Source organism: Myotis yumanensis, unplaced genomic scaffold (assembly GCF_028538775.1).
Source record: "Myotis yumanensis isolate MYYU_CA2020_CCGP unplaced genomic scaffold, mMyoYum1.0.hap1 SCAF_8, whole genome shotgun sequence".
Taxonomy (NCBI): domain Eukaryota; kingdom Metazoa; phylum Chordata; class Mammalia; order Chiroptera; family Vespertilionidae; genus Myotis; species Myotis yumanensis.
Window position 1 is genome coordinate 74079353 of NW_027223759.1, and position 24697 is coordinate 74104049.

At 40.0% G+C, this 24697-nt stretch overlaps 1 protein-coding gene across 1 annotated transcript in view; it reads right to left on the reverse strand.

Moving 5' to 3' along the window:
* Positions 1 to 24697, reverse strand: part of THSD7B (thrombospondin type 1 domain containing 7B) — an 838394-nt gene that overhangs the window by 517105 nt on the left and 296592 nt on the right. The window contains exons 4-5 of the mRNA XM_070423466.1: positions 19663 to 19911; positions 4648 to 4817 (exon numbers count right to left, since the gene is read on the reverse strand). Coding sequence (XP_070279567.1) covers positions 4648 to 4817; positions 19663 to 19911 — 419 coding nt within the window. The remainder of the gene's footprint in view (positions 1 to 4647; positions 4818 to 19662; positions 19912 to 24697) is intronic.

Here is a 24697-nt window from a genome sequence, read left to right on the forward strand (position 1 = left end):
CCTGTCACGAACAGAGCAGGGTGGATAGGGAGGTTGTGGCCCCGCCCCCTGTCACACACAGAGCCGCAGGGCGATCAGGGGGTTTGGGCACTGCCCCCTGTCACACTGATCCCAGTGCCGGGAGCCTCGCTGCTCCGCTGATCCCGGTGCCGGGAGGCATATTAACCTTTTACTTTATAGAATAGAGGCCTGGTGCATGGGTAGGGGCTGGCTGGTTTGCCCTGAAGGGTGTCCTGGATCAGGGTGGGGGTCCCCACTGGGGTGCCTGGCCAGGCTGGCTGAGGGGCTGAGGGCTGTTTTCCGGCTGGTGAGTGACTAAAGCTTCCAACCGCTCCTTGTTTTCTTTTTTTTTTTTTATTCTGGGCCAGCTTTAGCTCTGAGGCCTTGCTGCTGAAAACATGGATACAATGTTTCGGTCCTCCTGGATTTCAGTCCGGCTGGTTTCTGGGGTTTTGTTTAGCTTCTTATTTGCAACATAGTACATAGTTGCTTAGAGTTGCAGCTGAGAGGCCGGCAAGTGAGGCAGGGAACGTTGGAGTCTGCAGCAAGCAAGCCTCATGCTCGCTTCAGTGCCTGGCTGCCGGCCGCCATCTTGGTGGACAGTTAATTTGCATATAATCACTGATTAGCCAATGAAAAGGGTAGCGGTCGTACGCTAATTACCATGTTTCTCTTTTATTAGTGTAGATAATTAGAAGCCTGATGCACGAAATTAATGCAAGGGCCGTGGCCCTGGCCCCCGCCTGCTGACACCACAGCCAGGGGCCTCTGCCACCTCTGCCACAGCCCCGCCTGCTTGGCTTACCTGGAAGGAAGGACATCAGGAAGGATGTCCAGTCTAATTAGCATATTATGCTTTTATTATTATAGATGGTCACATTATTAAGACACAATATCCTAATTGTTCATTCAATTGTCATTCCAATTTAAGAGTCTATAAATTAATGAAGGGCACCTTGATAATAATACCCTAAAATATAGCTGTACATAAATTATTTAAATAGTATGAATGCATCATTGTCATCCACCTTTAACTGACATCATCAGTATATTTAAAACCAATTTAACGAACTAAAAGACTTGAAAAACACTAATGTGGTTTATCAAAGTTCCAAACAAGTCAGAACTAAAACCCAGAACCAAAACACATTCAGCTTGCATACACTAGTTAGACAAAATATATATAAAAAGTCTTCCCATAGTACTCAGAATTCCAGGCCATTCCCATATCTGATTATTCTCTCCCTTAATACCAAGTCTGAGCCCAGCATGAAATAGACTTAGGACTCTCAGGAACTACTGAGTCTTACTGGAGTACAGAGGTGAACTAATGTATTCAACAATTCAAAGCTAAAGTGTGCTCCATTTTCAAAATAGCTTTGTCCTTTAATGTAAAGTAATAAATCTGAAATTTGAAAACAAACAAACAAACAAACAAACAGGTAGTGTTCTGCTTAACTGCAACCACACCAATTCCTTTTCCCAATTTTTATTTAGTTTTTGTAGAGTTTTTGGTTTCATGTTTTTTTCACCTAATGAATGCATTCTATCTCTATGCTGTTTCACTCCATATTTGTTGATATTCCAGGCCCTAGGCCACATTGTCATAACTTGATTAAATCTGTCCCAGTCTTTATTAGATTTTAGAGGTGTGTTCCTTGTTTCAATGTTTTACCTTCTGAGAAATCATCCTTGAATGCAGGCTAAGTAGCTTTAATTTCATTTGAGAAAAGGGCAAAAAGAAAATGGCCTCTCCAAATATAAGCTTTTAGATTTGCAGGTAAACATCACTCTTATTAGTGCTTCTCTTATCAAAGAAAAACACAACAATAAGTGGTAAACAAAATCATAAAAAACCCTCTATATTTTTATCCCCAAAACTATTGACTTGGCTGCTATCACTGGTAATACTTCTCATATTGACTGTTGCAGCACTATTTTGACTGCAGCTAAAACATCACATGAACACTGAACAATAGAACCAGGTAAATATGCCATAGCTGTTCTTATATTATCCCTACAAACACCATGAATTGAGGTCAAATGGAGACTGGGACATCAGCAAGAATAAGTTGCCACAGAACACAATTCAGTCTCAGCGTCCAGCCTCAGCAAGAGACATGGGAGCCTTAAGGAGAGAATTAGCATTCTTCCCCAATCACCATTCTAGCATTTAAAAATTCTATTGCATGAGAGACCCATAGAAATGAATCTTGTGTTTTTTACCTCCCCGTCACCATCCCCCAGGATTGTGGATTGGTCTAAGGTCAGGTTCTTAGAAAGCAGCACAGCTAACTCACAATGAATGGCAGAGTTTTGTGGGGGAAAAATGTCAAGCAATTCCATTGCAGAGACTGAACAGACTATCCTGGAGTCTAAGGAGAAATCAACCTTGTGGGAAAGTCAGCTGTGACTGCGAAAAGGGTTTCCAAAATCGATGCTATTAAAATTCTTTCTCCAAAACCTAACATAATAATAATCATAAAAAAGATGTTCTCAAAAACTGAAATGCAAAATTGTCATCAATTTTGGCCTTCTTTCTGCATTAGCTGAAAAGGTGAGAAATATTTAAATTCTGTCACTTTAATTGGGCAAAAACACTCCACTGGTCCCATTCAATGGCAATTCAATTATTCTCTTGTGTTTAACTTGAGCCAAGGAAGAAATTCTCATGTTGCCAGCTTTGTCAAGGCATACTTATAAATGATAACAGCAGGACAGGAAAGAATTTATAAGAAAGGAAAGTGATGGCTGAACAATCTTTCTGGTTCACTTCCATACAAGAGCAAAATAAAAACCTTTGTTAATGTCTACAAAGGAAAGTAGTAAGCTACACCATGCCTTTAATGCAATTGTGACTGTGTTGTGTTTCCAATGCAGCAATAGTTTGACTCTGTCTTCAACTTTGCACAAGAGTACATGGTCTTGGTATACATCACTGTGTTTATATCCTGTCCCTACATCTAAGACCCCTCCAACCCTTTACCCCTCTGAGGACTGGGCTACCAGGCTTAGGGATTTCTAAGTACTTTTTTGTTTCCATGCCAACCAGCATACTAATCTGAAAGTGTAATTTGGCCTTAGATTTTTTTTCCTCTTCATTACATGCTTGAAGCATATGGTAGCAGGGTTTAATAGGCTGCGAAATATATCTTTAATACCCCTCCTCTCTTGAACCGCCTAGCTTGCATGTCATGCTCAGCTCTAGAACACCATTCATCCATCTCTTCCTAATTATAATCTTTCTACCCAAGATGTTTCTATTAAGAATGTTGGAAAGATTAAAGTTGAAGAAATTTTAGAAACAGGTGATCCATAATTAAAGCTATTTTCACTAAAGAAACTGTAGGAAGATGAAACTGTCAAAAGAAGATTAAAAGTTGAAGCTAAAAATAGGTCATAAATTCTCATTTATGTGTTGACCCTGAATACCCTAGAACTCGAGACAATAGTAAAAGGGGGGAAGAAGAAGGTGAAATAGAAAGATCACCAAGGTCTGGAAGAAAAAGCTGAAACTTTTTATCGATCTTGTTCTTCCAAGTTTAGAGGAGTAAGCGTAGTCATGTTTTGTCCTGGACCAGAACGTGTGTAAATTGTCACTTTGAAAAATTTACTATCACTTTTATAAATTTTTATTAAAATGTAACTATCACTTTTTAAAATAGCCCTCGCCCTGTAAATGTGGAAGTAACTTCAATTGTTGAAATAAATGCTCAGGAGTCTGTAAAGATTATTCCTCTGTGAGTTATAAGGAGCATCGCCCAAAGGCTGTGGTCTCAGAAGCCCCTGGAACAATAAAAAGCCATGTCAAAAAAAAAAAAGACACCTAGTAGGAAAAGCTTGACAGGATAAAAAGGATGCATTTCCGTAGCAAGAAAGCTCAGATCTTACCTCCCTAACTAAATTCCACAGGAGAGAATGTATGTGCACACCCAAGAAAGCATCCCCACCTTGACCACTTCAGCAGAGGGCACTGCTGTGGTTGGGATATGTCACACCTTCTTCTAGCGTAGAAGCATATCATCTACTCTTGGCTTTTCAGTCAATTGACTAAGTAAGTCTGGGCCAGTTTTTCAGTCTCTATATGTTATCACTGTCTCCAACCCTGAAACAAATGGACCGGTGCTGAGGCTGCACCTGCCCAGGAGAAAGGCTACCATGGAAGAAATTGTTTCTTCTCCTCCTTCTTTTCATAACATTTAAAATTGTCAATTTGGCAATAAATTGACATTGACCTTAACATTTAAAAGTGATACATCTGCAGAAATTTTCACATTCACAAATTCACACACACACACAAAAACACTCTTGAAAACAAAACAAAACAATACTATTATTCATTACTAACTGACTCACTCCAGCCTCTCAGAGTGTGGTATTCATTTGTACTACAGATGTCAGATATATTTTCTCATTTCACTTTCGCAATGATCCTTTGAGGCTGCTGTTTTTATTACTGCTATTGTTTTTAACTATTCCAAATTAAAGTGGCAGAATTTAGGAATGATTTGCAAATAGTCAACAAAACAAATATGAAATGTGTGAATGCTGAGGGTCCACTGCATCCAGAAGGATCTGAGGAGAGAAGGCTGGAGTCCATCTCCCTTCAGGCAGTGGCACCATCTGTCCCTGGAACTGGCTGCCTACCTTCCTTGGCCCTCTGTGCGGTGGATGCTGGTGTGCTCTGGGCACAGTACACTGCCCGGGTCTGGATCCCACCTCCACACACGGGTCCCGTCACAGGCCAGTGGGGGTCCTGCTGCTCGAGGAGGAGAGAGACTTGGCATTCTTTCCACTCAGAAGTCCTCCAGGAATACCTGTTTGGTTTGATTTATTTAAAAGAAGAAGAAGAAGTAAGGAAAATATAAAATTCTAAAGAAAACTTAAGTCATGACACCAAGTGTGCATAATAATCGCTCTTTCTAAGGCCAAATCATTGCCTATGGGTAAGGAAGTCCACTGGCGTGGAACATTAAATCCCTTTTCTGTCCTAGAGAAAAACCATCCTAACCAGATGAGGTTAAGGAAGGAACTACGGATAAACACTAGAATGTTCTCAGCCTTGAAGCTATAAGAGTAAAGAATTAGAAGGAGTTGGAAACCACATGAGCCTCATTCATAGCAGCTGCACTTGTAATGGGGCCTCATTTCACAAAATACTAGATAACTTGGTGTGAAATTTGGCCTTTCTTCTTTTAATTAATAGGATACTGTTTAAATGTGTGAAGCTGGGAATATATCAATTTTAATGGACTGAAATGACCTCCAACTTTTTAACTTTCTTGATAAAGGAAAGTATTTCTACCTATTTGACCCCACTGGGAGAAAGGTTGCACATATTAAAAAATTGAGTTAATGAACTTCCTCTTTATTTAATTGATGGGTACTTTTTTTACATGTGCTGACATGCTGTTATTTACACTTACTTAGCAATATATCCTGTGGCTTATAATTAGTTAAGATACATACTAAGAGGAAAACATACAAACATAAACACACACTCAAATAAGGAATGAAAACACAATGGACTCTGTATACATCTGGCAGAAAACAAAACAACCGTAACAACACTACGCTCATACCTGAAGAATTATTTCAGACAGAATTTCCTTTTGCAGGTTATTACAGCATTCCCCAAGCCCACAGTATTAATATAATTCCATGGCATTCACATAAATACCAACAGAGTCATTAACTTCTGGAACAATAAATGAAACCTAAGAACACTTTCATATCTGCTATCCCATATCAGATTTCAGGAAAAAACTCTCAGCTTTGTGACTGTTTAAAAGAAAACAAATGGTAATAAAAAAGCACGTGTCACCAAGGCTCAGGCCTAATGGAAAGAATAAAATTTAAATCAAGCAACAGGTTGAAATCAGGAGACCAATCTCTAAGAAAACCTAAAGGTGACTGAACTCCTCATAATAGATGTCATCGTTCTACAAGGTTTGAAAGCACTGGCCAGTTTTTCTCAGTGGTTAGAGTGTTGGCCTGCACACCAAAGGGTTAAGGGTTCGATTCCCAATCTATCAGGTACTTTGGCTGAGGGTTTGATCCCTGGCCCAGGTTAGGGCACATGTGGGAAGCAACCAATCAATGTTTCTCTCACATTGGTGTTTTTCTCTGTCTATCCCCCTTCTTCTCTTCCTTCCACTCTGAAAATCAATGGGAAAATGTCCTTGGGCAAGGATTAAAAAAACAATAATAAAATAAAAAATAAAAGGCTTGAAAGCTGAGAATCATTAGCCTTGTGAAAAGCCCACTAAAGAAAGAAGATTTGCATAAACCATTGCAGTTTGTTGTAACACAACTCTTCTCCCTCTGCTTTGCTACTTCACTTTCATATGGTTTTCAAGGCTTGGAAATGAGTGGGCTGGGCGAGAGTTTAGAGAACAGAAGGTAGGTCCTGCTTATGCCGGTGAACATTGACAATTATACCTTCCTAATTCCTGGGCATGAGAGACCACGGGAAGTTTGTTTCTCCCCAGAGGTAGTCCTTCTCCAGGGGTGAAGCTCCTAAGCCCTTTCTAACTCACTCAGAGTTGCCTCCTGACTCATATTCTCTATGGCCACGCAAGCCAAGGCTAGTTCCTCCTGCCTCTGAGCCTTAGGGCACAGGTGGCTCTGTATTCAAGGTCAAGACACATGATGCAGGGGTGTGCTGCAGTGGATGGTTATGAAGTCCTCATTTCAAACCGTCTTCCTACCAAGATTCCCTGGAAGAGCTCTCTGGCTATTAAGGAGGGGGTGAGCTGACTCCAAGGCTCCTATGACAGCAAATAAGAGGCAAAAAGACAGTAATGTGGTGGAGGTGACCAGCATGCCTCAGGGTCCAACTGACCTAGGCCTTGCCACTTAGTTACTAGTCATGTGACTTTGGCCCAGTTCTTTTTTCTCATCTGTAAAATGGGGGTAATAACACAAATGTTGAACCTGGTATATAATAAATATTCAATAAATATTGATTCCCTTTCTTCTTATGTCCTTCTACATGTGCCTTTTGCCCACCCGCTGCCACAGGAAACACACACATACACACACAATCACATTTTATGTATGAGGATTTCATTGATTTTTATCAATAGTCCTAATATTAGGGACTCAGAAATTTCATTGTGCAACTTCCAGCAACTAAAGTTCGGCAAAGAGCATACTGATAAAAGAAATAATGTGCAGAATTACAGCAAGTCACAGTCATCTGTTCGCTTGTTTGAGAGGAATGGCCCCTGCTGTAGGAATTGCCTTTTCAATTCATTTCCCATGACCCTACAAGAATTAGCCATGGAGGAACTTTGGAAGCCATTCTAGAGAAAGATGAAAAGGAAAGTTTAATGACTTTAGTTTTGTATAAGGTAACAAAAACGCTGTTGGTAGCTCGTTAAGCAAAGACACACAAATTCCATTCAGTCGCAAATGACAAATTCTCTAAAGAAATATAAGACATTTCTCACAGTGGCTCCGAGATAGCTTACCACTTCAGAGAAAACACCACCCAGCAAGTGGCAGAGGAGGAAGCATGCCAGTAAAGGACTTCTAGGTTCCTTTTGAAAATGAGGGTCATTTCATAGTCTTTTCTCATCCTTTTATCTTTATTTTTTCAAAAGCACTATCTCCATTTAGTCACAAATCCCCCAGCAGTCATGCAAACCGGTCATCCTGAACTCCACCGACCTGGGCAAGTGTCTCCAGGATCTGACAGAATGAGACATCAAAGGGGTTCACTCAGCTCCAGGTTACTGGCTTTCTCCTTTAGAAGCCCTTGCAGTGACAGTCCTGCCGCCTCTGAACAACTTGGCTTTCCCACCGTCTGGGACACTCTCTTTAATGGCTAAGTCTGTGCCAGAGACCAGGTCCTTTCCACTCTCTCTCCCAACTCGGATGCCTTTCAACATATCCTCATCTTGTCTTTCTGCTCAGGAGGGAAATTTGGGGATTCTCAAAGGCCAGAGTGCTACCTTCTCTGAGTGAGCAATACTTTGAAATTGATTGTGGAAATGCCTCAAGTAGAGCAGAGAGCCATGAAATGAATGAAATTAGATCATCCTCACAGTTCCTTACCAATATGACTGTGTAGGAGCCATCTGCTCTCGTCAAAAGGCTCAGCTGAACAGGATGGATAAGGCATTAACTTATTTGGGCTACTAAGGTATCAGAACATATCCCCCAAGTTAACAACCAGTAATGTCTGCCTGCTCACTGTGTGGCAGATTAGTCACTTACAAATTTAGGTGCATTACTTCATTTAATCCTCCTAACAACCCTATCAGGAAAATATTATTTCCCCCTTTTTATTATTTCCCCCTTTTAGAAATGGGTGAATCGGCATAAAAGCTTAGTAATTCTTCTAAGATCACATAATTAAGTAAGTGGAAGAGCAGGACACAAAGTCAGATTTGTCTGATTCTAAAGCACATCCTCTTAATGAAATGACAATCTGGTAGATTAAAATAGTGAATGGCAAACCAATGAAAGCTGATCAGAGGATACAGGAAGCAAATTCAGCTATCAGCCTTGTCACTATGAGGACAATCAAATGTTAGTCTGGGTCTGAGGAAGTGTTTTCTAGACTGAAGCAAAACAAAAATCAAAACAAACAAAAATAAAAACCACGCACAATAAATCCTCTGTTGGTAAAAACTAACCAATGACATTTTGCATTGGAAACACAAAAGCAACTTGAGAATATTTTATAGCCAAGCATTTTATAATTAGAGCACTGTTGTGACACTGGGTCAGATTTCAGTACATTCAAGAAATAATTACAAGTTAATGAGAGAAACAAAATATAATCCAAATAAAAGGATCTATAAATACAAAAGTTGAAATTCCCACTAAAAATTATAGCAGACTTTTTTTAAAAAATGCCGTTTCAAGGTCCTGCAAACAAATTCTCCACATGTCTCACTGTTGATTCTGAATCTTAGATAAACTTGCCATCATCCAGTCACTGAAAAGAACTCAAGTGCCCCCACTATAAGTGAGAGAGCATACAGCCACTCTGGCACTCTGGAATCCCAAACCTCTGAAAAGGGGAATGCTGATAACTCAAATATTGAATATAGAGGGAAAACAATTCATACAAGGACATTGTTGTTAACATAAGTATATGTATGACAGACTGAAGGCAGGAAGAATGTAAAAGTCAGGACTCCCTAGAAAAAGAAACAGGCCTGTCCAAAAAATAAATGAATCACTTAACCATGTGTTCATCTGTCCTTTCTTTCAATAAGTAATTATTGAGCTCTAACTATGTGCCACACGAAATTTCAGACAATAGAAACACATAGTAGTGAGCAAGACATTGACCTTGGAAAGGTTATCTTCTACAGAGGCAGACAGAGAAATGCATCAAGACACAACATGGCCTCAGCTAATGCAGGGAAGGGAGATGAAGAGAGTTATTTCAGTGCCATGCCCAAAGAAGTCCTCAGAATTCTGAATAAAATGACGGGGTGAGTACAGGAGTGAGCAGGCAAGCAATTTTCTAGGCAGAGAGAACAAAGATCCCAGGGAGAGAGAGCGCTTGGCATTTCTAGGAAAGTACAAAAACCAGTGTGATTGGGACAGGTGAGTCAAGATGGGAAGATCATAGGAAATGAGGTGTGGTCAAGAGCCAGGGTACAGAGAGCCTTATTAGCCATTCCAAATACACTAGGAAATTGTTGGAAAATTTTGAGAACAGTAATATGATGATGCAATTTCAGCTTTAAAGGACCACCCTAACTACTGAGTGAATAGACTATGAGGAGGTGAAAGGGAGGGGACAAGTTTAGAGGCCTTTGCTGGTCCAGAAAAAAAGATAGTGGCTTCCACTGGGATAGTCATAGTCAATGTGGTAAGAAGGGATCAGATTCTGGACATTCTGTGAACGTGGAGACGACCTTCTATTGACTTAGATGTGGATGGGAGAGAAAGAGAGGAGTGAACGATGCTCCCAAGTTGATTTTACCCTGAGTATTACAGCACGATTTCTTGGCACTAAATTATTAGGTGAGACAGCCCAGGCATGGGGACAAGAACCCAATCATCACGGAAACTAGGTAGTATAACCCTGAAATTTAGTTTTTCTTCATTTACTTCCTAGAATCTGCTTTCTGAATCATTTTTTCATACCTAAAACTCATCACCCAATTTCATAATATGTTCCCATACTTTTGGCCTACTCCTAAGGAATGGTCAGTAAATATATTCACATTATACATCTATATATATAAAAAGCCAGCAACCGGAATGCCAGAATGACCAAAACAACTGGTCACTATGATGCCCACTGTGGCCAGTGGACCAGCCTGATTGGGGGGTGGGGCTGGCCAGCCAATCTCCCTCGGCCCCTCCTCCCAGCAGGCCCTGCCCCTGATCGGCCTCTCTCACCCCAATCAAGGGCAGGGTAGCAGGCCAACCCTCCTGTGGCCCTTCCCCACCCTATCAGCCCCACCCCCGATGGGCCCCCACCACCCTGATCAGGGGCAGGGCTGGCCGGCCAACGTCCTTCAGCCCCTCTCCCCGGCTGGCCCCATACCTCATCAGCCCCCACCACCCCATCAGCCCACAGCCCCTCCCCCCAGCCAGCTGTGCCCCCGATTACCCCCTCCCACACCAATCGGGGGTGGGGCTGGCCAGCCAACTCCCCTGGTCCCTCCCAAGCCCCATTTGAGGGTGGAGGCAGCCTGCACACCACCCACAGACCCTCCCCGCAGCTGACCCGGACCTAATCAGGCCATGATCGGGGTGGGCCTGCTGGCCAACTTCTCCTCATCTCCTCCTCCCAACAGGCCTGGCCTCAATCAGCTGATCGAGGCTGGGCCAGCTGGATCCCACCCCTGCACGAATTCGTGCACTGGGCCTCTAGTTATTAATATTAAGTATGTTACCATTCTAATGAATTATATACAGCTTGAACAAAGAAACCAAGATTAAGCCTCAGGACGATATTGTCTAATGGTGGAAGTACATATTTCCATCAAGAAATTCTGGATTAGCCCTAACAGGTTTGGCTCAGGGGATAGACCAGGGGTGGGCAAACTTTTTGACTCAAGGGCCACAATGGGTTCTTAAACTGGACCGGAGGGCCGGAACAAAAGCATGGATGGAGGGTTTGTGTGAACTAATATAAATTCAAAGTAAACATCATTACATAAAAGGGTATGGTCTTTTTTTTTTTAGTTTTATTCATTTCAAACGGGCCGAATCCGGCCCGCAGGCCGTAGTTTGCCCACGGCTGGGATAGAGTGTCGGCCTTCGGACTGAAAGGTCCCAGGTTTGATTCTGGTCAAGGGCATGTACCTTGGTTGCGGGCACATCCCCAGTGGGAGGTATATAGGAGGCAGCTGATCAATGTTTCTCTCTCATCAATGTTTCTAACTCTCTATCCCTCTCCCTTCCTCTCTGTAAAAAATCAATACAATATATTTTTTTTAAAAAGAAATTCTGGATTAGAAAAGCCTGCTAATCTTCCTTAGGGTTTTGTTGGCTAAACCAAGGAATCCCACAAACAAACTATCCTCCAAATGAAAGTGAGGAGAGGAGAAAGGGTAAGGAATTAATTAATTGCTGTGAAGTAATGAGCAGTGATGTCCTAAATTAGCAATGCCAAAATTAGAAAAGTAGGCACATTTAGCAACTATTTTTAAAACACCCCTCCCCCATCCTACTAATGTAACCTAAAGTGATTCTAATAGCAATAGGAAGGCAGGACCATCAGAGTTTTATAGCAAGTTCTGCCCTTTAGAATGCAGGCTTTGTCACTTTCATAAGGCTTAGAGTTGCTTAAAAAGAGTAGATTTATTTTCTCTTTCTAAAGCCTTAGACTCCAAGCAGAGTAACATGGGGTAGAATCTTAAGTAATTTAATGAGGACAGATTGAAAGAATAATTGCATTAGTTAATGGTCATGTTTTGACTAAGCATGTTTTGCAAACACACTTGGATTTGAAACACTGGTGCGAGGTATGCAAATTGAATGTGTGTATGTTAAAAATTAGTTACTGCAGCATGCCTAATTTATGATAATGTCTGTTCTTCTTTTAAAGTTGTAAATGCATTTAGAAAGAATTAACTTGTCATTTTTTGCTGAACAGACAACCAAATAAAGGGAACCGATCAAGGTCTCTACATTTTACGCTCTGGTAATTTTTTATTGAATAGAGTGGAACTATTGATTATGGAAAGCTACTCTGAAGTGCAAAGCTCTTTGCTCTTCAGCAAACGGCTTTGCTAGCCAACCTCCACACATGTATTATTAATAGAGTTCTATCACTATGCACAGCACTTAGCAGTGCGTTACCTTTCTTACACTAACAGGGGAACAAATCTTCCATCCGGGAGGGCTTAAAGTGGCACAGTGGGGACTCATGAAACTATATGCATCAGCAAAAGGTGGACTCAATAAAAAGCATCAGTTTCCTTCTGTTGAAACACTTTATAACTTTGAAACATTTGTTTATTTTCTAAAACAGATTCTCCTGAGGGTTCCAGTCCATGACCCCTCTACCCCTCAGCTGCTGCAGAAAAGCTGCACTTACTATGTACCGGGTGTGGGTGCTGTGGAAAATGGAAGAAGATAGAGAAGATGTGTTTGGTGATGTACACGCTGTTCTGTTCTGAAAGACCAACTTTTCCAAATTTAGATATGAACTCATTCCTCACCCTTTTGGAGCTACTCTTTTAACCAATGACAACAGAGATTTTTCTTGGCTGGCAAGGCAGACACATTGTTAGCAAAAGCAAGGAGGTCACAGGGACCACCTCAAGCTTGGTGAGTCCCTCTCTTCCCTGAGTAGGTGTTCACATTTGACCTCCTTGTTGATGTCAAATTCAGCTGTTATTTATGAGAAATGGCTTTGGATCCTCCATACACACATTATATAGTAAGTATAAGAATGAATTAAGTATTCTATGCACCATATTGTTTGAGAACTGTCCTACATTTGAGCGTCCGTCCATCCATCCATCCATCCATCCATTGTTTATTGAGCATTTACTATGAGTCAGGTATTTTTATAGATGCTATCCATTCTACAGTAAAGGAAAATGATAAATAAATAAAAATGAATTGTGGAAGCATTACTAACTATTAAAAAAATCTTAGAGGATTTGGTTACCATATTCTGGCCATTTTCGTTTTTAAAAAGTATACTACACTAGATTCTTTTTAAAAAATATATTTTTCATTGTTGATAGTATTACAGATATCTCTTATTTCCCCCCCCCCCCCTTTACTTCCTCCTCCAAGCCCATACCACCACCACCCCCAGGTCTTCACTACCCTATTGCCCATGTCCATGGGCTATGCACATAAGTTCTTTGGTTTATGTCTTCTGGTCCCCTAACCCCACATCGAGGTGTATCAGTCTGTTCCATGCCTCCATGCTTTCGGTCTTATTTTGTTGGTCAATTCATTTTGTTCATTAGATTCCACAAATAAGTGAGATCAAGTGATATTTGTTTTTCTCAGTACACTAGATTCTTAAGATGAATAAACTAAGCGATCACAAAAGTAAAGTTTTCAGTTTCCCAAACTGCACAGTTTCAGGCTGAAGCAAGTGGTGAACAAACATTTCTGCATGACATGTCATCCCCAGCACTAACTTTGTTCCAATGGATGAAGGAAGTCAACAATTGAGCCAGTTTTTAAATGCCCCCATTTCCTTTGACTCTCTCCCTGGCTTCAATATCCATCTAAAAAGATCTGGAGAAAAGATGATTTTATCTAGAACATTTGAAATTGGTATCAGGTCCTTAGAGAGAACTTAAGGAGACAGGGGCTTGTTTTACGAGGGAATTAAAGTAGATGCAGGAGACTCAGAACTCTTAATCTGAGTCTGCAGAGATTAACTTTTCATGAAGAATTTCTAGATTACCCATAATAAGAATAAACTCATCCATATCAGAGACAAGGAGGGGTGGATTATAAGAGTTTATCTATTCAATGCAAGACTCAACTATTGAAGCAATGTTTTACATACTGGCTCTTCTGTGTGGTAATATCACACAGTCTATATAATACAGTCAGCCATACAGCTTCTGCCTTGAGATCTTTTAAGAGTTTCACTCTACATTGGTCACTGTCACCTTTTACTAGTGTTATCTTGTATTTTATTTCAAACTCTAAATCACCAGTTCTGAGGTAGAATAGTCAGTTCTGCATGAAATCTGTTGCCTCCTTGTTAGGGAGGTCATCTGAACTGCCACTCCCAAGAAGGATATTTTGCAATATTCTAGTGTGTTACCGTGGCTTCAACCAGAATGGGCTCAACTTAAATACATGGGATTTGGAGTCAGAGCTGTTTCAGCCTCAGGTCATGTCTAAGATCTCTGACATTAAATATCTTAAATATTATAGTCCCTGAGTCCTCTGACTTTCCTATGCTATCTAGTAAACAGGGCCATCTGATCATTTATGGTCTTAGAATGCTTTTCACCTTCCTCTTAGTTGCATCAGGATCTAATAATTTAGTTGTTAAGCGGAACATAGGAACCAAGGTTCCTTGTGTTTCAGTATGTTGAAATAACAAAGAATAACATAATGCCTAAGGTCTTAAAGGTCAATGGTAGGAGATAAACACACCAAGAAAAAAGGTGGCAAGTGACATGCAAATGTATCCCCTCTCTTATTTCTATCCCCACCCCTTCATATACAATTTGAGTGCTTAGTGTTATGTTGGAGCAGAGCAAAAAATTACAAGTAGACTGTATAATGATGGAGGAAGGAGTATCTTGGCTATGTATGTCTTGGCCAAATATAGTAAAACCTTGAAACAGGTTTAAGGCTATACACAAAGCTAACTCCCTGATAGTGCTAAAATGTCCCAAGTTAGCACAACATACACTAGTCTATCTCTTTTCAAGTTAAGTTGGTTGCCCCAAGGCAACTTCCAAAGTATCCCTTTTATGGAATGATGCCTTAGGGGCTGCCATTCATAGCGTTTTGAGTTAAAATGATGGTCTATGAATCCACTAAGTAGCATCAATGCTATGCAATATTCATATACAGAAACTAGAACCCTTTCTAGCACTACCCTTTTCTTGAAAAAAATATTCTTCCCCAAATTACATAAATGGCAGATTTCCTTACTTCCTTCAAGCTTCCCCCTTCCCCTTCACATCCAAATGCTGCCTGTTCAAATGAGGCTTCTCTAATAACCCTGTTTAATTCTATACCCTGAGTTGACCCCCATCACAGCATCCCAGAAGCCTCAATCTTTCCCTGGCTCAATTATTTTACTTTTTCCACAGCTCATACAAACATAGTTTATTTAATGTATTATATTTACTTGGTGTATCTTTACTAAAATTTAAGTCCCATGATGAAGAGGGAACTATATTTTATTCTTTGATGTATCCCAAACACTTACAACAGTGTTTGACACATAGAAAGAGCTCATTGTGTATTTACTGAATGAATGAACATGTGTCCTACAGCAAAGACGATAGAAGGATAAAAGCCAAACCACATTCTAAGAGAGTTTTAAGAAACACTATGAAAAGTCATAGAAATGTACATTTACCTGCTGGAGAGAAATTGGTGAATGAAATTGCTTGATGCATATGAATGGGTCATGAATTCTGGGAGAGGAAAAATAGGCATTTTTGATACCTAATAGATTTTTGCTCCCATTTCCCTTGTTCACAATGAATTTTAATCACCAGTGTCAAAATAGAAACAAGTTTGTAGACAGCTTTTATTCTTTCCTGTGGTAGAGGTCACAGCTCAGATTGCAGACAAATAAGAATGTCAGCCAATGTTAATTGTGTTGCTGTTATGTATGCCTTGTTCTTTCTACCACCAAGTGGAATCTTTAATTAGCACAACATTCTCCCTAGAAACATTGATTGGTATTCAGGGAATTTTCAAAGATTCACTTTTCCTGCAAATTCACTATTTGAAAAGGTTTTATTTTTTTTTTTTTTTTTTTTTTTTTTTTTTACAGAGAGGAAGGGATAGAGATAGAGAGCTAGAAACATCGATGAGAGAGAAACATCGATCAGCTGCCTCCTGCACATCTCCCACCGGGGATGTGCCCGCAACCCAGGCACATGCCCTTGACCGGAATCGAACCTGGGACCCCTCAGTCCGCAGGCTGATGCTCTATCCACTGAGCCAAACCGGTTTCGGCTTGAAAAGGTTTTAAAAAAATGTCAAACTCACCCTGGCCAGGTAGCTCAGTGGGTGAGTGTCATCCTGATGCACCAGGGATATGGGTTCAATCCCCGTTCAGGGACTATACAAGAATCAACAAATGAATGCATAATTAACTGGAACAACAAATCCATATTTCTCTAAATAAATAAATAATTCTCTTCTAAAAATTTAAAATAAATAAAAAATATCAAGTTCAGTAACATCATCAAGTAGCATCACCAATATAATGTTTCAGCCTCTATTTTCAGATGTCGAGGTACATTGAAATGAAGATCAATAGAGAAATTCATATTGGGTACATATTGAATAATTGCCATCCCCATTTGGGGGAATAAATGATACATATGAATACATGTATATGTTTATATACACCCATATCTTGGTGTGCCTTCACTGTGAATATCATGAAATTGTCATTTAATGGAAAGAACACTAACTTCAGAGCCACGGGGTCCTCAACTTGAATCTGAACAATATCAATGTATATTCCTTTTACTCTCAAAGTTTGCCTTTGGATGATAACCTGTGTTATTCTAAAAGATCTTTACAGAATCTCTGACTTTGTAAGTCTCAATGAGTGCAGTAACTATTTAACAAATGTAAATGAAAGTCAACTTTCTTTGCAACCTCAGGAAGGCACCACCCTGACTTCCAAGAGAATAGTAATAGTTATCAACAAAGAAGGAAAAGTGGAGTAATGTCTATAAATCAAAAAAATGTTTAAAATATCTGGAAGACATCACTTCTTCCATGAAAAGAATGAAGAAAAAAGTCATCAATATCAAGGTCAACACTGAAACCAGATTCAATTCCTGGAAGTTCACCATTGGGAACCTTTCTGAATTTTACCTCCATAGGGGGAAAAAAGATTTCCAAATTACCCACAATTAATTACCACAGTATGCCTTATATGGAAAGAGAGATTCTCCTTCTGAAGGAAATCAGAATACCACAAAATAGCAATAATAAAGGTCACTGTTCTCACTGGGACTAACATTTTACATATCTGGTATGTAGCTTTTTAACCTTCAACACAGGTAGCATAATTATATATATATATATATATATATATATATATATATATATATATATATTGATTTCAGAGAGAGGAAGGGAAAGGGAGAGAGAATCATCAATCAGCTGCCTGCTGCACACCTGCTACTGGGTGGGAATCAAGCCCACAGCCCAGGCATGCGCCATAACAGGAATTGAACCGTGACCTCCTGGTTCATGGATTGAAGCTCAATCAATGAGCAACACCAGCTGGGCTAAAGACTAAAATATCTTAGAGAAATTGTACAGTTTGTCTAAGGACACACAGCTAATAAGTGATGGTGATGCCATTTTAATTCAGGTCTATCCAACTTCAAGGACAGAGATACCACATTTTATGCTGTTCCCAATACCATGCTTTGCCCCAAAATAGTGATTTGAAAGATAGGACATGTACTCAACAAAACGAGGGAAAATTCTGTGAGATAATATCTTAATCTGTAAAGAATCATGAAATGCACCTACTTTCTGCTTGAGGTAAAAACAATCAGAATCTAAGGGGTCATTATAAGGACAGAAAAAAAGGCCTCTCCTTTTCTTTGCTGTGGCCTTTCCACGATTTATGAGAAGCACCTGGTAATTAAGTCCCAAGATTGTTGGCTCCTCTGTGCAAACTGTAGAACAAATTAAGACTACTCTCAAGGTTGCATTCTTGCATCCCCCTCCACCCTGCTGTTTTAACAACTCCAGGATAATTTGCACCAAAGAGTCTCCAGTTAATAGGAAGTTCCCTTCTCCCTCCCCTTCAGACAAGCCTCTTTTGAACTCTTCATAACATCTTCTCTAAGCACGTTTTACAGGCTTGAAAAGAAGTTGATAAAGAGACCACCCTAGGACATTTGCTGGACTGTCTCCTGGAAAGCAAACTGAAACTTTTCAACACAACTCCCCCCTCCCCCAATCTGATTAACTTCAATACAATTACCCTCCCTTCCTTATCACCTAGCAACAGCAACTGGTTGCTCTTTAAAAGTACAAGCCCACCCTGTATTGAGTAGCAATACACCAGCTCTTTCCTCCTTGAAAAGTAAAATAAATTTCCTCTCTGTATCTGTTCTCTCAGTTGTTAATTCTTTCATCACCCATGTCATTGCCCCAACCCTAACAGTCATCATAGTAAAAACATGAGCAATCAGTATGTAAAGAGTATGCTAAATCTACACTGATATCAATGGGAGGAATAGGAAGTGAGTAGCTAAGAATATGACAAGAGAAACTGGCCCCCCTCTTTACACTCACCACCCAATACACACATCATTTCAGGTTTAAGAAATAGCCAGGTCCATCAAAACACCTATTGAGTTTGTAACCCACTACCCTTCCCATATCGACATGTGATTTATTTCTACAAGAAGCTATTTGTTTTGCCTCATTTCATTTTTGCTGGGAAAATTATTCTCATATCTTAGAAACTATAGGACAAGTCTATCTCAAATACCTGCAGATTTAGCAGATATACTTCAGGGAAGCTGTCTAATAGGAGTTACCATAAATCCATCCCAAACCCACTCTGAACAACCAGTCATGAATGATTTTTGTGATTATCAGACTGGGCCCATTATGAGCCAACAACACAAAAATACACTGGAGGTCTTGCCCAAGGCCTATGTAGCCAGAAAAAAATATAACCAATATCAAGATGTTAAAATATAGCTACTAATAGGTGGTAACCTTATGTCTAACATCCTCTGGCTCCTGGGGGATGTAATAGAATACCACAGGATGGCAGTTAGGTCTGGAAGCAGAACTGAATTAAAAAAGGGGCACTCCCACTCATTAATTTTATAACCTCAAGGATTATTTAATCTCTCTGAGCAGTCATGTCCTCACTTGCAAAATGAAGATACTATGAATGGCTTCTTAGGTTGTTAAAAGTGTTAGGCATAACATATCAGGTAATGATAACTAAAAGTCATTGAGCATTTATTATGTGCCAGGTGATGAATGAAGGACTGCTAGTAGAGATATAAACTAGACACTAGAACAGTGATGGCGAACCTTTTGAGCTCAGCGTGTCAGCATTTTGAAAAACCCTAACTTAACTCTGGTGCCGTGTCACATATAGAAATTTTTTGATATTTGCAACCATAGTAAAACAAAGACTTATATTTTGATATTTATTTTATATATTTAAATGCCATTTAACAAAGAAAAATCAACCAAAAAAATGAGTTCACGTGTCACCTCTGATATGCTTGTCATAGGTTCACCATCACTGCACTAGAATTTAGTCAGTTGCTGAAATTCACATAATTAGAAAGTCACAGAAAGAGGATTGGAACCTAGAGAATCGGTACCAAAGCCCATGCTCTTAACCTACTGTGCTACACTAGCATGGAACTCTGCGTTGAGTAAAAGACTCAACACATATGAGTCATGGATATTGTTGTTATTGTAACATCCCTAAATCACATAACATGAGGTTTTATTGAAACCTGAATACTCACACCACAGGACGCACAGTACCTGGGACACGGCTGCGAACTTTCTCCTTCGACAATGCAGGCCTGTTTCTCCAGAAGTTCAGGGCACTCCCTTCCACCTCCGATAGCGATGTGCTTCACATTCCGGCTCCTGCTCCTGAATCCCGGTGAGAGGCTCCCTGAACGACACGTCTTGGAGCAGGGACCCCAGGAGGACCACTCGGTGGTCTCACAGTCTTTCGGCATGATGCAGGACTGGACAGTCAAAGGGAAGGAGTCTTTCATGCAAAGGCTAAAGGGACATAAGCAGAAACCAGTCAGCCCCCGATTAAACCGATGCAACCAACACTATGAAGTGCCTATAATTAAAGAAAAAAATTGAAATGTGGTTTATGTGTTCACATTTGAGGATTTAAATAATGTTAGAGGCACCATGATAAAAAATGGAAGGATGTGCATTTAAAAAATGCACTCTCTCTTTCATTTGAAACTGAACTTATTTCGATCTAGCAAGACACTTATGTAGGTGAGTATATCTTATATTTATAATGCCGGATCATCTAAGTGTTTCACCTAGGAGATAGCCTACAGTTACCATTTATTGACTGGTCCCCAGGTGGCACACACTGCTGCACTTCACAAGCACTTCCACAACCTCATGAGTTCACATATTTTTTTAATATATTTTTTATTTATTTCAGAGAGGAAGGGAGAGGGAGAGATAGAAACATCAATGATGAGAATCATTGATCGGCTGCCTCCTGCACGCCCCCTACTGGGAATCAAGCCTGCAACCTAGGCATGTGCCCTTGACCAGAATTGAACCTGGGACCCTTCAGACCACAGGTTAATGCTCTATCCACTGAGCCAAACCAGCTAGGGCGTTGAGCTCACATATTATCATGGCTATTTATAGATGAAAAATCCTTGGCTTAGGAAAGCTAAAACATTAGTCTAAGGTCAAACAAAGGTAAATGTAAGCTTTAGAGTATTCAGCTATCCATTCTCTTAAATACTAGGTTATATAAAACACACACACACACACACACACACACACAGAGAACAAATATGATGTTTCCCTACACTTTTAGGCTCTGAGCAGCAATTTCCTCATCTATAAAATTTGAGTGCTATCAAATACTAGCAATCTAATTGAGAAACAGGTAAAGAAATAAAATAATGTGATGAATTCAATGTAAAAGCATTTATAATTAGTGATGAGGACAAACACTGATGAGGCAATGTTGGGCCACCTGGAAAGGCAGCGGTGGAAGTGGAGGTGGGGTTCTAAGAGAGGACATCTGAGCTGTATTTTTAAAGATTAGTAGGAATTTCTCAGGCACAGAAAGAAGACTAAGTTAGGAAAAGTGAATATTAAAGACTTGACATAACACTTTGTGGGGATGAAAACCAGTGGTATGCCAGAGCTGGAAATACTGTTTTATAAGAACCAACTGTTACATTTTCAAGAATTTTTCAAGCCAGTTGACTTCATGTAAGTCACTTAAAATGGGTCACAGTGGGAGTATTTATACTACAAATATCAGCAAATGCTACAGATCAAGCCCCTGACACCTGAAGACTGGTACTTAAACATTTACAGGCATACCGCTGGAGGGAAGTAAAAGCCAACTTGTCAATTGTCATAAATTTTTCAAAATATGAAGCATCAAGTACAAAGAGGAAAGTAAATAGATAATAGGTATGTGGGTTCTTCAAAAGTATGTCTTAAAAGGCTTCTTATCAAGAGCTAAGATATTTGTATTTAATTGAACATTAAATAATTTTAAATGAAGGAAAACAGACTCACATAGCAAGGTAACATTTCAAATATTGATTGACATACATTCCTTTTACTTTCTTGGTGTTAACCTTCCCTATATTCAATCAAAGGTATCCTTTACTTTTGGGGGGATGGGGAAAGATAATTTTGATAGAAATACAAAATCAAAGAAAGGGTTTATGGTATCTTATGGAATAACTAGAGGCCCGGTGCATGAGATTCATGCACTTGGGGGAGGGGGGAAGTGGGAGTCCCTCAGCACGGCAGTTGGACATCCTTAGTGCTGCCGCAGAGGCAGGAGAGGCTCCTGACACCTCCACTGCACTCCACTGAACTTGCCAGCCATGAGCCCGGCTTCTGGCTGAGCAGCGCTCCCACTGTGGGGGCGAACTGACCATCAAGGGGCAGCTCCTCTGTTGAGCATCTACTCCCTGGTGGTCAGTGCATGTCGTAGTGACCAGTCGTTCTGCCGTTCAGTCAATTTGCATATTAGCCTTTTATTATATAGGATAAGCTATAGACAGAGTTTGGTAATGTATCCAAAAAAAGGAAAGAAGTATTAAAATGATTCTAAGTTTCTGACTTGGGAAAATATGTAGATAAGGGAGCCACCAACAGAGAAATGGATTACAGAAGGTGATGGGAAGGGGGAAAATAACACATGTGACCATTTTGATGAACAAATCATAGTGAGACTTCTATACTGATATCCTACATGAAGCCATTGGGAGTTAGTGTGTCTTTCAAAAGCCACCATAATATAAGAGAATCCTTTGGTTTAATAGTATTTTGAAATCTATTCAGATCATATTATTTCCTTCCAAATGAAAAAGGCAATGTATACTTCATTACCACTACTCTTTCCAATGGGACCTTCTGGGGGCTTGGAATCAAGGCACACTGGGAAGAACCTCCCTTGAAAATATCCCACCTAATACAGAATGTACTCACTGTGCAACACACAGGTAGGGAGAGAGGGACACTTTTCAGAAATTGCTATTGCCTGAGATGCCCCATCCCCATGTCCTAACTCCAGGACCTCAGATGTGTCTGTACATGAAGATGAAGTCCTTAAAGAATGAATTAAGTTAAAATGAGGTCACTAGAGTGGGCCCTCATCTAATATGACTGGTGTCCTTATGTGAAGACATGAGGACACAAAGAGGGAAGGCTATAGAGAGAAGGCAACCTTCTACAAACCAAGCACAGAGGCCCAGAAGAAACCAACCCTGCTGGCACCTGATTTTGGACTTTCCAGCCTCTTAAGTGTGAGAAAAGTAATGCCAACTGTTGAAGAACCTAGTCTGTGGTCATTTGTTCAGGCAGCACTAGCAAACTCATACAGAAACTGAAAGCTTTTCGATTTGTGTATGTTTTTAGAAAGAATTTCAATTTCCAAGGTGGATTTCTGCTTCCTTTTATTAAGAAGGTCTCACAGTATGATGTTTTCTGTCTACAACTGAAGTGGTGGTTTGTTTCTTCCCATTTACCAACTTACATTCTCTGTTGCTCATCTTCCCCGAACTGGGCCATGCCATTAGACCAGTAGGATGAATAATAGGATTCCAACAGTACAAGCACTTGCATGGAGTGGCTGGGCTTATTCAAGTATTCTTGTGCTTTGGGAAAGGGCTCTTAATTATTGGAATTAGAAAGGGGATATGTTCTGTTGATTAGATATTTACTTGTTTTAGTGTTGGTTGTTTATTTCACTAACCAGCCTCCTTAGTTAATAAAAAAAAAGTAATCATAAAAGGTATCACACAGGACCCTGGTCTAATTTGATCCATGAGATTTCATTTTACTAGATTATTTAATCAGAATTAAATTGTGAATCGGAAATATCTGGGTCCTGAATTTTGCATCACATTATCATGACCTTAGTTTCTTGACTGCTTGGTTTCATGACTGCAGGGAAAAACAGAATAATAAAATGTGACCTGCTCACACCCCAGAGTTGTGGTGACCCTTAGTATAAGCAGAATCACCTTGTAATACACCAGGGTGGGGAAGGCCCAGCCCACAGCTGTATGAGGCCCAAGAAAGCATTTTTAGTCTGGCCCTGCCAAGGCATTAGGGGTGAGTTAATTAAATGTTTGACCAAATACAGCAGGCTAATTTTTAAGTTGATAATTTAGAATGGTCTGCAAATGATGTTATAAATATCCAAATGTACCTTGGCAAGAAAAAGGTTCCCCACCCCTATAACTAAAACCCCTAACAAAGATTCTTGTCTGCAGCCAGAAATGGGGATGGACCCTTTCAGAAAAGGTGGTGCACCTTTTTAATAAAACAAACATATTCTGTTGACTTATCTTTTCAAGAGATACTACAGTAATTATACTTACTTGACATTTACAGAGTTCGTTGTAATTTATAAATTACTTTTCAAGTATTCAATTGTAAAGGAAACTGTGAAACTAAAAACTATTCTAGTAATTCTTACTTCCTCTAGAAATGTAAGGAAATATTCTTACTTACAAAATAAGGACAGGGGCTGTTATAAGAAAAAACTCACCAGAAAAGTACCCTCACTTCACTAACACTTCAATTACTACTTTAAAATAAAATTAAATATCTCAAACATTCAGAAAAGAAGAGTAATATAATAATAATCTCATTCCTTATTAGAAAAAGCCAACATCTACTTCAGATTTCATTAAATAAATAAATAATTACAAATTTAGGTTACATTTCCTGTGTTCTTTGCCATCTCAGTTCCATCTATTTCCCCAGACACAGCCACTGTCCTAAAATTGATTTATATTATTATCTACCATGTTTTTATACTTATAACTAATATGTATATGTTCATAAATAGCATGCAGCACTTGTTGTTTCATGTGTTTTTAAAACCTTTGCTTAAATGTTGTTTTATTATACATACTAGTGGCCCGGTGCATGAAATTCGTGCACATTAAAAGGATTAGAGGAAATATTTTAATATTGCTATTTGCCCTTTCTCTATAATAGAAGTGTCAGAGATGAAAGAAAATTAGAAAATGTATATGAAAATCTTCCTCCGTCTTGAGGTCCCCCATCAAGCCCCGCCGGGTGAGAGTCATGGCCTCAGGTCCCCCGTCAAGCCCTGCCAGGTGGGGGGCATGACCTGATGTCCCCTGGCCTGGCACCAGGGTGGGGGGAGCAGCCTGAGGTCCTGTGTCAAGCCCCATGGCAGAGGGAACAGCTTCAGGTCCCTGCTGATTGCTCGTTAAGACTCATTACAGGAACTCGGCCTCCGCTGTGGGTACAGCCATCTTGTGTTACGAAAACCACCCCCCCCCCCCCCCCGCCG